Source organism: Carcharodon carcharias, chromosome 25, assembly GCF_017639515.1.
Source record: "Carcharodon carcharias isolate sCarCar2 chromosome 25, sCarCar2.pri, whole genome shotgun sequence".
NCBI lineage: Eukaryota > Metazoa > Chordata > Chondrichthyes > Lamniformes > Lamnidae > Carcharodon > Carcharodon carcharias.
The window spans coordinates 10290320-10306976 of NC_054491.1; the positions used below are offsets into that span (position 1 = coordinate 10290320).

A 16657-nucleotide genomic window follows, 5' to 3' on the forward strand; every position below is an offset into this window, starting at 1 on the left:
ATAGGAAGGAGCCGCCGGTCTTTTCCCCGCCCCCCCCCCCCACCCTCCACCCTCTGCCCCGCCCCCTCTCCACCCCCCGCACACACACACACACACACTCACACCCCCCCCCCCCCCAATTTCCGGAAGGAGGTGAGTTTTTAAACCCTTCGGTAGAACAATCTGGAAAGAGCTTCGACGTTTCTAGGTTACCGTCCATTGAATGGCTTCCGCTTGCAAGGTGGTGGGGGGTGGGGAGGAAGGTGTTGTTGTTGTTGTTGTTGTAAGTCTTTTAAAACAAACTGAAAGATTTCTTCGCCTATAAATTTGACGCACTTACCGCCCCCTCCCCCCACCTTCCCCCTCCCCCCCCTCCCAAAAAAAAACACCTCATTATCTCATTTTAAAATTGGAATCATTCTTCACCCAAACCTCCAACAGTGAACACGTTTGCCAGGTTAGGTTTTCATCTGAGTCTGAACAATGGTTGGACATTCATGATTCGAAACTTCCCCAGCTCCATCTGTGCAGTTTTAATTTCTTCTCTTCGTTCTCAGTTGAAATCATGCTGGTTTTCTCCTTCTGTGATCTACATCACTTTGCATTTGCTTGTTGCACCACTTTATTTAAAAAAAAATTTTTTTTTTTTTAAAAAAAAATGTGCCTCAGGTCTGCTTGGAGCTGGGACAACGTCCAAGCCACAATAAGGTAGAGCTGGACCGCTCTTCAAGGTGATGGCATTCGTCCTGGGTGCATAATGTCATTAACAGGGATGAATGCTCGAGATTATTTTTGGGTTGCAGTTTCAGAGCCTGTGAAATGTGATTAGCATATGAAGCCCAAGGTCCACTCCAGCGTCAAAGCTATTCTAAGTCCACTAGCAACTACAGATGGATCCTTTGTTTTAACGTGGAGAACAGAATACATAGAATAGAACGTCAGCACAGAAAAAATGCAGTGGATGCTGGCACCCCACCCCCCCCCCCTACCATCTAGACCAGTCAGCGAATTGACATTGTGGATGGCCCTTCATCCCATCGGGCTGTGAGAACTAAAACGCTTACATTCGTCTTAAATTCTGAGAAGGGCAGCTGTTACTTGCCTCTTACTGTAATGAAAAAATGAATTTGCAAATGCCATTAAGCAGCTGGAATGCTCCAGCATAAATCTCTACCATAATTTTGTTTTTAATATATTTCTCTTTCTTTGCTTCTAACAAATTCTTTTATTTCCAAAAATGTGCTGATTTAAGACAGGAATACAGTTCCATCTGGATCTCCCTCCCCCAGGTACCTACAGTTTGCGATTGAGTCTTTACTTTGAATGGTACAAGCTCCTCAAAGATGGTGCAGACCACAGTTCAACCCAATGCAGTTCTCATTCAATGTCTACATATACTGTTATTTCTTTCTATTCTACTTAGTATTTATGTACTTCTATAAGATCACATTCACATCCTCTTTAAGCTGAAAAATCTAAGAATTTTTCTTGCCTTTCCTCATTGTCAAAAATTTGAGTTTGGTGATAGCAATCACTCCCATAAGTACCCTGACATCCTTCTTTTATGCAACATGATCCTCATTGTCCTTTATTTGCTTGTAAAATAGTGTAACTCAGAAACCTAAAAATAACACCCATTTTATTGCTTGAACCGTACATTGATTTTTTTTGAATTTGTGCTTCTTGAACCTTGGAAGGTGGATCAAGTATATTAATCACTTGATGAGAGGAAACCAGGAATGAACAGATCTGTTGCTTTAATTCTTGAGAGTTGAACGTATAGAATTACAGTTATGATCAAACTCAGTTAATTTAATCAGTACACCATATTTTAATGTAATAACATAAAATAAAGACTATGCAATGCAAGATGGTGCTTAACGGTCTCCCAGCAATTCTATCTTAGTTTCAATGAAAGACCTTGCAGTTTTCTCTTTAGAAACCTGATAAAACTTCTTGTTCTTCTCTCTGTTTTTAAATTTCCTGTTGATCATAGCTAACAAGGAATCAAAGGCTTTCCAACATGTGTGGGTTTGAGGTGTTTTTTAATTGCCAAGCTATATGAAACAATTACATATTATTTACAGTCTGTAAGGAACCTAGGATGTCATTCAGCCCAAAATTCATTTACTTCATGACTGATCTATACCTCAACACCATTTAACTGCTTTGCTCATTAACACACAGCTGTCTTTTTAGCATCTTAATCACCTTGTGTTTCAAAGCCTCTTTTAATTTTCATGTGATATACAGCACAGTATTTTCCATTTATCCTAGAGATTAGACAGAGTGTCAGCTTGATGTCCCATCTGAAAGACAGCAGCTCCAACACCACCTCAATACCGCACTACAGTGTCAATCTAAATTTTGTACATAAGTCTCTAGGGATTTGAGCCTATCACCTTCTGAGAGGTGAAGTGCTACCAGTGAGTCATAGGTGACGTGAGAGTTGAGAGAAGGACAAGTGTTCCACGTGATTCTCCCAACGCAATATTTCCTTTTCCCAGTCACCCACTTCTTCACATATCTGAGGGCCACTGCAACATCATTGGCCCAATGTCCAATCATGCAAGCTGCCTGTTTCTCTCTGCAGGTCACCAGCTCAATAAAAATTGCATAATAAAAGGAGTCCATTCAGCCTGAGGCCCAATATTGATAGCTTCTTTTATCTCACTATTCATGTGCAAGGATCATTACCTGTGCCCTATATACCCAGAAATTGGTGCAACCTAATTTGTAGGCCATGATGTGCATATGCTTTTACTTTTACAAAAGAAGCAGGCCTTGTGGTAGATTTTCTCTCTTTAGCACCTGGGTACTGTTGCTTCCAATAGACTGACTCTTCATGCATCGGTCCTGCCACTCTCCTGTTATGGCTGCTGCTAATGGAAGAGTTTCTCACTTCTGTCAGCTGAGAGTGTGAATTCTTGCAAGAAGAAGAGCCATCATCTCAGATACAGGAGTTCCTTTCATCAGCAGAAGTGCTGAGGCAAAGTATCCTGCTCCCATCCATTAATCCCAGCAGTGAGGTAGAAACTGTCTAAAAGGTAGAGGAAATGAATACCAATGAAGGATAGGAAGAACTTGAAAGATCAGAAAGCAATGAGGAGGAGAAAGAAGGAGGCAAACCATGATAGTGCTTTGTTAGGTAGGATGCTGGAAGTGATGAGAGTGACAATTTGGAGGTGAGAGATGTAGGAAGCATTAATTAAAATGCAGTGAAAGGTGAACTAGAAGGGGAAGGTGCTAGCATAAACTCGGTGTAGTGATTTTGCTCTCCCACTCATAGTCCCATCAACAAGACCATTGCCGGAGTCCAACGAATTACCCGGTAAAGAACCAAGTAAATGTTACATTTCCCAGCACTTACATCAAATACTGAAATGAGGACAAAAAAAAAATCAAAATGTTTTCTAAAAAGTATAAAAACTTGTATTTAATGTGCAAATAGCAATAAATATAAGTGCAATTGTTACATACAATAAAAACACTTAAAACATTTACATTTTACAGTTTGGAAACAAAACTTTAAAGAAGATGCATTTCTGATTCACATTTAGTCAACTGTTGCAGTATCTTTTTCATAAATTATAATTTTCTCCAACATATACTTTGAAATAAGTGCAACAAAGGCAACTATTTGCAAAAATGCTTTAAAGAATTCCAAAATAGAAACACGTTTTGCATTAAAATCTAATGCAAATATAAGTTGTTGTGATAGCAGTAACTTATACTGTGCTCTCCTTGTCCAATGTATTTATTTGATCTTCAGTGAAGTTAGTATATTGCTTCATTTGTTCCTCTGAATGTATGTGAATGGTGTAAGGTGTACCAAAATTGGGATCTGTACAGAAGCAAAAACATAGAAATAGTTTTAACTTCAAATTTTCAAAACTTAACTCGCATTTAACAGTAATAATTTTAGCACTCATCGCTCTTATCAAGCAAATTACAATTTATCAAATTTAATGCAGTGCTTTTATGAAACTTATTGAGAATATTAGTACTGTTAAACTTAGGCAAAACTTTCATTTGGCCTACAAGCATTCATTTTCTGTTCTTATGATAATTTGAACTCATTATCTGATCTTGGTCCCATCACTATCACTACCAGTGGCTGATTTGTAATCACCTGAGTGTTACACAGCAGCTCAAGATGCTGTCTCCAGCAAAAAAAAAACTAGTTTATAACAACAATGCTGGCATGTTTCACAGACAGTATTGCTGAAAAAAGAGACATGTCGAAGCTTTTCATCTTGCACTCATCAGGCCATTTCGCAAAAATAAAGGGAAAACAACAATTTATACTGTATGTGAAGAGAGCGCTGATTGGTTGGTAAGTGGACTCTGGAAGCTACATATATTAATACACAGGGCCCTGTTCTTTGCAGACAGAAAGAACATGTACACACATGGCACCTGTTTCAGCTAAACAAAATAAGTGACAGCCATTCGCTGACTCATTCCTCAGGACAATTCCTTGACCAATTAGGGTAAAGCTGCCTGCTTTAAATTTCAAACAATGCATGGCAGTTAACTGTCAGTCACCATCAGTGGTGCATTCTCCATAGCAAAGCCTCTACCAATCAGAGTCCACTTGCCAACAAATCAGCACTCTCTTCACATACATTAAAAATTGTCATTTTCCCCTTATATTGGTATTCTTGTAAAGTGTCCTGATGAGTGCAAGACAAAAGGCTTCAACATGTTTCTTTTTTTCAGCAATACTCAAGTTCTGTACTACCAAACAGCTATCATTAAGCTTCATTGAATTACTGTTCAGTTCTGAACAGGCAAAGAGGATGGTAATCAATAGTTTAGAAAATTCAAATTGAGGTGCGTTGTTGTGAAAAAAAGTGATCTGAAGTTCTATCATTTATAGAACTTGGGGAAAGAGGTGTTGAATTTTCACTAGTGCTTCAGTGTCATTAGTAAAGATAATTGTAAACAGAACATTGTTTTTGGAAAAACAGCAAGGACAATTTCTGCAAGTTGAAAAGAACTGCTGTATTTAAGTAATAGATTATGAACAGATGAATAATTGTTTTGTGAAGAACACTGACTATTGTAACCAGTTCAATTATGCCATAAGTATACCAGCATTATGATTACTCTTGCAAAAATAATTTGTATAGATGATAAGTAGCTCTTCTGAAATTGGCTATTAGATGTAAGTACCCTAAATATGGAAGCACCAACATCATTTACATTTACAACATTCACTGCCTAACAATTTTGAAAACTGATTTATTTTAATCTTATTGGATAACATTAAAGTTAAAATCTTTCAGAGTTAGAAATTTATGGAAATTAATTTTTGCACCCATAAAGGGATATTCTAACCTTAATGTTGTATATAACATATGGACTGCATCAAGTCTCTCTAAACCCTTTGAAGATGAAAAGCTAGTCATCTGAGAGGCAATCACCCTCTTATCAGTACTTTCCAACCTGTCCCTCCCCTCTCGCATCTCCTGTCCCTCTCTTTCTCCTTTATTATCTATCATACCAGTATTAAGTTTACAAAAAATCAGGCCCATTCCTTTCTTCGGCCACTGAAATCCAAGTTTGTCATCTCTAAGACACTGATCCTTGCTTTGTTGTGTCTTTACATTATAACTTCTTTCAACCTTGGTGATGTTTCATGCTGTGGGCCTTGGTTTTTCTCATATTTCAGCAATTAGGAAAATGTTAAGTGTGAATTTAATAAAGCTCATTTCTTTTTTAATACTATTTTTTTGATGAATATCAAAGAATAATGCTTCAAAGCAGAATTGATCTTTTGGAACAGGAGAGTCAGTTCATAGTTTTCATTAGAATAAGTCCTATATTATGTTAGATTTGAAATTCCACTAACGTGCTCAGGAGATAATCTTCCCTATCTTACCTCGATTATTGTTTTCAGGTCGAACATTTTCTTCATTACTTGATCTGTTTGATCTGTTACTTTCCACTGTTAAATCAGAGTCATCTTTTTCTGAAATGAGTGAAAGCAAATTATAAGCAATGACAAATTCTTCAAGATTCCTTTTATTCTACCATGCATTAATCCCTATAGAGTAAACTAACCTATCCTGTGGTCTGAGTGGGGGGGCCACACTTACAAAAAGCAGAGGTGGGAGCAAAGCTGCAGTCGTGGCGAATCTCAGCCATTTGAATAAGATTGTGCATTGGCAGTACAGGGAATGGAAATAATCTACTCATATCGATTGTATTGAGCTTTGGCTGTCATAGTCAAACAGTTTGATAGCCTGCCAACTCTCGCTGTCAAAGCTCACACCTATATAATGGGCACCAGGGTGAGTCATTGGAGGGCAACTACAGGTTTTTCAGCAAAGAAGGCAGGATTTATTGTGGTGATGGAGTATAGCTGGAAATTTTCAAAGTTAAGAATTGTATTAAAAGTAGACTCACGTTTTCTCCACTTCAAATGCTCCTTCCTTATTTTTAGCACGAACATTTGGAACACAATAAGAAGGGCACAGATCAGGAAAGCTACGAGTATCAGTAATAGGGCACTACTCTGTTTCATTTGTAATTTCTGTGGTTTTTCATGATTTTTCACTGCAAAGGATAGAAACACAGTTAATAATGACTGCCTGCGATTAGAAAACATAGAAGAATCCTTTTGTGCCTAGTCATTATAATACAGTCAATTGCAGTAAATAATCCAATAATCCAACGTTGAGTTCTCTTTTATATATACAGTATATCCCTCCACGAGCGTAAATGCAGTGTACTTGCATTTGGGTACCACTTCTAGGGCTGTATGAAATTATTTTTTAAAAATTCAGATTTTACATTTCCAAAAAACATATTTGTTGGATTGATTAATATACTTTAAAATTTTACTTCAGATTTTATTTGCATATTTTGATTTTGTTTAGAACCATGCTTGATTAATTCGCCAAATAGTTATGAACATGTTCTTGCATTGTGTAGATCGAAAAAATATACAAATACTGAAGAAAAAACAGGCATACACTGCTGGCCTATCATCATTCACCTGTCTTTTCAAACTCTGCTAGGAAATTCCTTAACTTTCGGTTTTCAGCTCCAATGGAGGCTTTCCTGAAGCAGTAACCTGTGTTTTACCAGTGCTAACAGGCCTGTATTTTCCAGCATTTTCTATATTTTTATATATTTCATATATATTTATATATTCCTTCTGTAAGATCTGTATTAATTCTTTTTATCACTCTCATAGGACTACTGCTTTCCATCTAGGAGGGACAGACAAGGTGGAGATGAAATTGTACTTGGCTTAGATGCAAAACAGGTGTAATTGCTTTTTCCAACTGTTACAGCACAGCACCAATATTCAGCATTGAAATTAGTGCTAGGGCACATAACGAGTGATCAATATCCTCTGTGCTGTAAACTTCTTTGTTAATTCCATTAATACTAAAAATATTGGTGACAGAATATGATATTTATTAATGCTGGACAAGACTCCCACCAGTTTTCTATCTTTGATTCCTCAAGAGGAAGTTCTCCATTGTGAAAGGCAACACATTTTTGTTCATATAAATTGTGATCAACATACGAAATGAAATTCTAGATAAGGTAGGTGAGACAAAATAAAAAGCTGCTTTTATATTGCATTCATTGGGGTAGATTCGTGATTGTTGACATCTAGTTGAGTCAGACATGCATGTTGGGGCTGGTGTTTTTAGCACCTCATTAAACCCAATAGAAAAGCAGCTTAAGCTAGAGTTGAATACTATTATGAGAAGATTAGTTCTGATGGATAAGTTACAGTGTACTGAAAGGCTTTCCCTGCCCAAATTTATCCAGTGAACTTGTGACTCTTGTCAAGGCTTGGCTTAGCAGCCTGTGTGGGCAGTGCTGAAACTCATCCATTCAGGGTAGTAATGACGGACTTGGGATAAAATTGACCATGGGTGATAGCGAGTAGAAGGCATGTCTTATACCCTGATTTTATTGAAATTAATGGAAAAGAAAATCTGTGAATTAATCAAGCATGGACTGGCTGTAAATCTGACTGCGGATACACTATTGCATTTTTAATGCCATCTACCAGGACAAGTACCACATTCAATGTTACTTGAGCATGTTAAATTCTCTCTGAAATGGAACTCGTATCTGCTGTTAGAGATGTTAAGCCGTTCTGAGGTATTACTCATTACAATTAATAGTTCTTTCTTGATTTTAATCTTTTATTCAAGCGTATTTTTGCCTATTTCACACCTATGACTGTGGATTTTATAATAATATAAAAAGTAGTTTTCAGACTGACTTACTGGTTTGATTGTCTTCACATTTTGCTGTGGAAATTGGATTCTCTTGTTCCAATGATGAATTGTTTGTTACACCCCAGACCGTTGTAGAGTTTATGGTCTCTTCTGAAAAATAAATGCAAAATTGTATTTTCATTATTGCACAGAACCAAGTAAAATAATTTTTGATTAATAGAGACTTAGAATAAATATAAAGGTGTTGTTCTAAGGAAAGAATGTTCATGTTATGCTGAATGATGATGTGGCATACAAGGTTAAACTCTTGTCACCCCACGGAATTGTTTTCATAAGATGCAAAGAGTTTAATTTTATATGGGCGGGGGGCGGGGCCCGCTCGCCGACACATAAAATGACACGTGATGACATTGGGCGGAACCCCTGATGTCACCCTGCCCCATTTAAATTTTCAGGAAGGCAGGCCCGCAGCACCTGTCAGTGGCCACTTGAGGCCATTGACAGGATCAATTAACCAATTAAAGGACCTGCCTGTCCAACCTTAAGGTTGGCGGGTTGGCCAGAAGCCCCAGCGGCAACTAGAAAAAACGTGAAACCTCATCCACTGGCGGGACGAGGTTTCATGTAGGGTTTTAAAAATTGTAATAAAGTTGTTCTGGAAATTATGAACATGTCCCAACTCATGTGACATTGTGGCGATTGGCTCTGCACCCGCCCGCGATTGGGTCAGGCCTGCCTGCCCGACAAATGGGGAAATTCTGCCCTATGTGTTTGTAGTTACAGTCTATGCCAGTTAATTTAAAGTAATTTTTGCATCTCATTTTTGTTGATTATCCACTAGCTGGAATTGAGCATTTTCATAAAACAGCACAGGAGACATTTTTTGCACAGTTTCTATTTAAGCAATAGATATTTTGAATGAAAAAAATTCAAGGTTGAGGAGTAAACTTTAATGTGCTTTACAACCAGTCCAATTTTATTTCCCATTAACTTCAATAAAATCAGGGTCTACTCGCTATCACCCATGACCAATTTTATCCCTAGTCCTTAATGTGTTACATGGGATTGTCAGGCAATATCAATGAGGTTTGTTTGCTATGTGATACGTGCTGATCATTTATACAAGAGTATTACAACTGTGACCTATCATTCGGATTTCCTGGTGGTGACCAGTTAACTATGAGTAAATTGCATTCAGCATTTAAAGTTGAAGAGTTTTCCGAAAGTGGTCAGTCCCTTAATACTATTAACTGCAACTTTCTTAAATATTTTATTTGATATTGTTTGAAGAATTTATATATTCAAAAGCAAATGCAAATAAACTCTATGTAATGTAATGGTTTTCAAACTTTTCCGTATGTAGTATCCCATGAAAATATTGATATATCCCCAAAGACCACAGGTCCTAATTTCTGAAAGGTAATATCAGCTCCTCAAAGAACAACAGTAATATCATTGCGGAAAAGCTACCAATGTCAGTCCAGTAGATGTAGTACCACAACAACTTGCATATTTATTCAAAAGCATTTCAGAGGTGTACTCAGATGAAAATGGACGCAGAAACAAAGGGCAGAATTTTCCTCCCGTTGCGGGGGGAACCTCATGAGCTGGCACATGGAGGTGTACCTCCGATTGGCGCCATCGATCGGGGGTGCACCGCCATTTTACATGGGCAGGCCAATTAAGGCCCGCCCAGCGTGACGTCCGCAAGGAAGCGCTATGCGATCCTTGTCTGGGCAGGGAGGGGGGTGGTTTCCCTGAGCCAAGAGTGCGCTCTTTTGCGCACGCCTCCGAAAGAGCGCATTCACCTACCTGAGGCTAAGTGCTGCCTCAGGGAGAATGACTACATATTAAAAAATGTTAAAAACAGAAAGAAAAAATTTCCCTGACATGTCCCCTCATGTGACACTGTCACATGAGTTGGGACATGGCCATCACTTTCAGTTTCACTTTTATTAAAAATTTGTAAACATACATGAAACATCATCCCGCCAGTGGATGAGGTTTCATGCTTTATCCAATGCCCTCCAGGACTCCCGGCCAGCCCACCAACCTTAAGGTTGGACAGGCAGGTCCACTAATTACATTAATTACTCTGTCAATGGCCTCAATAGGCCATTGACATGTTGGCGGGCCTGATTTAGCTGAGCCCCCGCCAACCTGAAAGTTGAAATGAGGCGGGGTGACGTCAGGAGTTCCACCTGACTTCATCCCGCGTTACTTTACGTTTTGGTTATTGGGTCCGGTCCCCCGCTCGCCGACCGGGAAATCCTGACCAAAGAGATTAGGGGGAGGTTGGTGAAAGAAGTGGGTTTTGAAGGGAACCTTGAAAGAAACTAGAGAAGTGGGAATTAAGGAAGGGATTTCCACATGGTCTAGATGGTTGAAGCTGTGTCAGTGTTGGGGGTGAAAGAGGGAGGAATGCACAAAAGTCTAGTTGGTGAAACAGAGATTTGGAAGTAGGGTTGGGGGGCAGGGGGTGGTGTGGTACAAAGCCATCATGGGTTATAAGCACTAAGATTAACATTTTAAATTTGTGGTGTTTGGTGGGGGTGCAGGAATGGGGAAGGTAACCATCGTAGCTCATTCATGACAGGGGTGATGGGTGTGTGGGTCTTAGTGTGAGATAAGATAGAAGCAGCAGAATGGGGAATGGAAGATCGGCCAGGAAAGCATTCAAATAGTTGAATTTGTTTACACTCTCAGTAGAAGAATCCAGCCGGTTGAGGAAGAGACTGGACACGAGCATTTAGCCACTGCCCTGCAGATTTGGAGGAGGCAGCTTGCATGCTGATTTTCTATTAAATCTCTGGAAGGAGATTGGGAAAACTCTGGAATCTCAAGAATAATATATATATATAACAGGTACATATTTCAGTCTCCTTTATTAGCTTATGCTTACCCACGTGGCTGTTAATTTTCTCTTGGATTATTGTTTCTAAAAGCATCCTCATCTCAATAATTAAACTGATTGATCTGTTGTTGCCAGGTTTAGCCTTCTCCACTTTTTTAAACAAAGGTGTAAAATTTACAATTCCCAGTCTTCTGGCATGATGCTTGTACCCAAGGAGGATTGGAAGATTGCAGTCAGCACCTCTGCAATTTGTACCCTGACCTTCCTTAGCAACATAGTACACATCCTATCCAGACCAGGTGACTTACCCATTTTAAGTATTACCAGCCTCTCTAATACATTCTCTGTTTATTTTTATCTAATCCACCATTCTCACAATCTCCCCATTTACTGTAGCCTTGTCAAAGCCCTCTTCCTGGGTAAACACTGATGCAAAGTTCTCATTTAGTACCTCAGTCAGCCATGTCCCAGATGGAATTTTGTATCCAATTCTGGGTACCACACATTAGGAAGATTGTGAGTGCTTTGGAGAGGGTATAAAAGAGATTTACTAGGATGGTTCCAGGGATGAAGATTTACTTTGACAGCTGGGGTTTTCCTGAGAGCAGAGAAGGCTGAATGTGCTTACAAGCATGAAGGGTTTAGGTAGAGTAAATAAGGATAAACTATTTCCAGTGACTGAAGAGTCAATAACTAGGGGAACAGACTTAAGATGATTGACGAAAAAAAGAACAGGTGAAAGAGGATTTTATTTTTAGCAGAATGAATGGTTATGATTTGAAATGCACTGCCTGATAAGGTGGCAGATAAATATTCAACAATAGACTTCTAAAGGGAATTGAACATATACTTGAACGATAATAAAACAGAGATATGGAGAAAGAGCAGTGGGACTAACTAGATTGCTCTTTGAAAGAGCTGGCATAAAATCAGTGGGCTAAACGGCCTCCTTCTGCAATGTATTTTTCTATGAAATAGAGAAGAGCAGAAACTTGGGAGGTATATTAGGAATAATATTGAGATTTAGAGAGGTAGACATAATCCATATAAACACATCGTTCTCATCCCTCTGAATTGATTGGTTACTCCTATTGTTCAGAATGTAAAAGTATATGTAAGGTAGTGACCTGTGTTGCTTATCATTCACATTTATGAATATTCAGGAAATATATTTTTATCAACATACCGTTTGTCCCTGTGTTTTCAGTTGAATTGTGGGGATTGCTGTAACTTGCTGAAAAATTCAAAAATTGAGTTAAAATATCATGGCCATAATAATTATACTTTTAAAAATAAAATATTTTTGTTTAATAAACAGCTAACTTACAGGTGAATGAGTCTGCTTTATTCTGGGAGGTGTTTTGTTGAATCTCTGTGATAGGTAACTCCATGCTGGGTGTTGGGCTTAGACTCGATTCTGTCTCAGTTACTACTGGTGGGAAAAAAAAAATCAGAGTTCAACCCAAAAAGAAGTGGCAAATGATGTTCATAAACAAATAATTTCTTCCTGTAATGAACTTAAATAAATGTTAGTTTTGGTCAATTTTTAGCACCTTCACTCGGGCATTAAAAGTTGTGGGTTCATACCTAATACCAGCTTTCACCTCACAATATGTGAAATGTGTTTTACTGACGGAGTTCTGTGTTGTCAAATATACCATCTTGTAGATGTTAAACCAAAACCAAAGTTTGTTCAGATGGACTTAAGAGGGCCTATTGGACCTTTGCAAAGAAGATCTGGGTCTTCTGGTACCCTGACTAACATTAATCCCTCAGCCAACATAGTTTAAAGCAGATTATTTGCCATTCATTTCATTTTGTTTGTGGGATCTTGCTTGGCACAAATTAGCTGCATATTGTCTACATGACAACAACAATATTTCTAGAAGTAAACAATTGGCCGTGGAATACTTTGAGAAGTCTTAAAGATATATATGGTGCTATATGAATACAAGCCTTTCTTGCCTAAATTTAGAATGATACTTTAGTGCAATGCTGAGGGAATGCTGCGTTGTTGGAACTACTGTACTTTTAACGAGGTAACTAACTACCCTTTCTGAAAGTTCAGGTGAATGTTAAGATCTCATTGGCCTATTCAAAGCAAAGCAAAGCAAAGCAGAGTTTTCCCAGCATTCATTCCTCAATCAACCCCAGAAAAGGACAGATTTACTGGGAGTTTATTCATTAATATTCATGAATCATCCTTATGAAGAATGGCTGCGTTGTGTGCCTATGTAACAATAGTTACCACATTTTAAGTGGTAAGTGATTTGAGATGTTAAGCAGAAATGCAAATATCATTATTTAATACTATTGAACTGTTTTTCCTCTTGTTTCAGCTGCAGCTCCAGTACAGTGAAAAGATGCAGTCCCTAACACTGTAAACTGGAACATTTAATCAATATTACATTATTCTGACATTAGAAGAGATAGTGCATTGAACATACAATACTGCATAACAGTTACAAATAAACCCAAAATATGATTATCACACAAGAAATAGGCAATTTTTCTTAACCAAAAGCTTCAACTTCAAAACCAATAAATTCCTCTTTTAATGAAAAATGGCAGATTTTTTAAAAACAGAGAATAGAAAATTTCTGCTTTTCTCACTAAGTAATAGCCCCTTAAAATTACAAGAGTGTACAATTTTGAAAAGTACAATTTCTGTTGGGCCATTAGTTATAAGGAAAAAAGCAGGAATTCTGCTTTTCTGCATTAAACAAGTAACATCACTCATTGAGCCTTTAATTTTATATTTATATATAGGTCATTGTAATTTGGGCATTAATTAACAGGGGTGTTGCAGATAATGCAAAAAATAACCAGATCTGTGATTCGTTTTCCATTTGCAAGCTCAAGAGAGCCCCAGCTTAGATATGAAGACTTCATTCAGGTCGGAATAAAAGCATGGTAACTATTGCAGTTGGCAGATGGTATTCTATAACAATAGTATTTCAAATGTCACAACTGTTTTCGAATTTCTAGGGATGCTGTAGTATAGTGCATTTGTTACAGGACCAGTAACCTAGAAGCCTGGGCTAATCAACTGCAGACATGAGTTCAATCCCAACATTGCAGTTGGGGAATTTAAATTCAGTTAAGTAAATAAGTCTGGGATAAAAATCCAGTAACAGTAATGGTTAGCATGAAACTTTTAGATTGTGGTTAAAATCCATCTGGTTCACTAATGTACTTGAAGGAAGGAAATCTGTCACCTTAGCTATCAGGAATGTGGCTCTTATGTGACTCTTAACTGCCCTTTAAAATGGCCTAGCAAGCCACTCATTTGTAACAATTTGCTGCAAAACAAAACTCACAGATTGCCCAGTTCAAGAAGGCAGCTCACCACCAAATTTTCCAAGGCAATTAGGGGTGGGCAATAAATGCTGATATTGTCATTGAAACCCACATTCTATGACCGAATAAAACACTTAATTTGTTCTACATCCCAGAATATAATTTGTTCCTGATTTAACTCACTCAATCACTTCCCCAGAACCACCTCATCCAATTCAGGGCCAGGGAGTCGGAGCCTATCCCAACTGGCAAAGGGCACTAGGTGGAGTACACCCAGGACAGGATGCCAGTCCATCACAGGGCACACACTCGCACGCGCACTAAGGGGTAATTTTTTGTAGCCAATCCATCTAACCAGCATATCTTTGGATGGTGGGAAGAAACTGGAGCACCAGGAGGAAACCCACACAGATATGGAAAGAACGTGCAATCTCCACACCCAGACAGACACCCGAGGTCAGAATCGAACCCAGGTCCCTGAAGCTGTGAGGCAGCAGCGCTAACCACTGTGCCACGTGCTGCTCCCTGTAATTGAACCGTAATTTAAAAATAAAATATTTGTATGTAAAAGCACTTTAATCCAGACCTGAATGAAAAATACTCTACACGAACAAATCTTGTGCTCCTTTTATTTGTTTACATACGAGGTGAAATGACATTGCCATTCTTGAGCTGTCTGCTTTCTATGTGGCCGATGCCTTAATTTTCTCGTTTCAGTTTAGTTTATGAATCAGTCACGATCCTCTGATAGCTGTATCACTTCAAGTCACCTTTCCACTACAAGTATAATTCAATCCACATATGTACTTTATCATTAATGAGTGTTGAGGATGCAATTTCAAACTATCAGAACTGTTTGTCTTAAAATTATGGAATTGTGAAATGGAATCAAGTCATAGGATATGGCCTCATCCTTATTATTTTTCACATGATAAGTGGTTTGCAGTCAAAAAGAGGTAGTGTAGAGAACTATCACCAGCCACAGTAAAAAGGGAAAAAAATAGGCTGGAACCACCAGAGATAGCTCATGCACCGCCTAGTGGCCAGTTATTGAGTAACCATATAGAAGCCTGGTAACATGTTGTTTCTAATAGGAATGGCACAGAAAAAATACAAAATAATTTAAAGAGGTAATGGCAGCAAATATACAAAATTGGCCAGGAGACAGAAAATAGAGAGCATTAGTAAACAGATATCAGACTGGAGGAAAACGCAGTGTTTGTCCCCCAGGAAGGCATCATGGGACCACTGCTCTTTTTGATCTATAGGGCATAATTTCGAAGTTTGCAGATGACACCAGGCGGTGTATGTGCTTATCCATAATGGTTCACCCTCTGATTTTTTTTCCCAGTTTCTGTGGCTAGGGACAGTTTTCCACACTGTTTCCTCCTGATAGGAAGCCCCTTAGCCTGAGAAAAATAATCGGGATGAGGTCATATTCTATGACTGATCATCATTCTGGTACATTGCCTTTGCACCTTCACCAAGGCTTTGACATCCTTCCTAAGCATAGTGCCCATAAAATATGCACTAGCTGTGACATAATCAGTGACTTACAAAGGTTTACAATAACTTTCCTGCTTTTGTACTCTACACCTTTATCTATAAAATATACTTCTAACAGCCTAATCAGCTTGCCCTACCACCTTCAAAGATGTAACAGATCTCTCTGTTCCTGCACTCCCTTTAAAATTGGACCATTTCATTGATTTTGCCTCGTCTATTTTCATTTCCAAAATGCATAATTTCTCTGCATTAAATTTATCTGCCACATGTCAGCCCATTTCACTATTTTCTATATTTCCTGAAGTCTGCCACTTTCCTCCTCTTAAATCTATTATGAACCTTTCATCTACTCAATTTTAACCCTGAATCACATTTCATTAATGCTCCATGGATTAATGGGTTTGATGAATATACAGTTTAATGGTCAAAATTTCTACCAGGATCATTTTAAAGACATAATCAAAATACCTGTTTTGGGAATATTTTCACAGAAATTGGTCTATTTTCAGAGCAGTGTTTTACCCATTTATGGACAACGTCAACTCAATTTAGATATAACCATTGTCTTTGATTCTGTTCGAGTAACAGAATTTACCTTGAGAAAAATCTTAAACTGAATATGCCAGTTAGGATCAGTAAGATGTGCATGGTCACGGGGGCAGACTTCGGCCTGAATGAGGCAGAGACTGAGTGAGTATATTTGGGAATTTGATTCAAAGTGGGAATTTGGTGCATAGGGGGAAAGAGGTGCTTTAGGTAAGGTTTACTGCAAGAAGTAAAGTGTACTGAGTGGGGAGTTCAG

At 38.4% G+C, this 16657-nt stretch overlaps 1 protein-coding gene and 1 long non-coding RNA gene across 6 annotated transcripts in view; one reads left to right on the plus strand and one right to left on the minus strand.

Annotated features, from left to right (window-relative positions):
- Positions 1-114: 114 nt before the first annotated feature.
- On the plus strand, positions 115-14960 carry LOC121269555. 2 transcript variants are annotated; one of them, XR_005941374.1, is made up of 5 exons: positions 156-187; positions 3493-3551; positions 7034-7545; positions 10902-11060; positions 13389-14960. It is a non-coding gene; the product is annotated as an uncharacterized LOC121269555 (long non-coding RNA). The 2 variants fall into 2 exon arrangements; XR_005941375.1 differs by lacking the exons at positions 156-187; positions 3493-3551 and adding an exon at positions 115-132 and having other exon boundaries at positions 7187-7545.
- Positions 3389-16657, minus strand: part of LOC121269554 (cytotoxic and regulatory T-cell molecule) — a 47826-nt gene continuing 34557 nt past the window's right edge. For 3 of the 4 annotated variants that reach the window (XM_041174235.1, XM_041174233.1, XM_041174236.1), the window contains exons 12-17: positions 12377-12481; positions 12236-12283; positions 8244-8345; positions 6394-6543; positions 5867-5956; positions 3389-3823 (exon numbers count right to left, since the gene is read on the minus strand). In XM_041174235.1, the coding sequence (XP_041030169.1) occupies positions 3708-3823; positions 5867-5956; positions 6394-6543; positions 8244-8345; positions 12236-12283; positions 12377-12481 (611 nt within the window). In that variant the 3' untranslated portion in view covers positions 3389-3707. The remainder of the gene's footprint in view (positions 3824-5866; positions 5957-6393; positions 6544-8243; positions 8346-12235; positions 12284-12376; positions 12482-16657) is intronic. The other variant, XM_041174234.1, reaches the window with a different exon arrangement.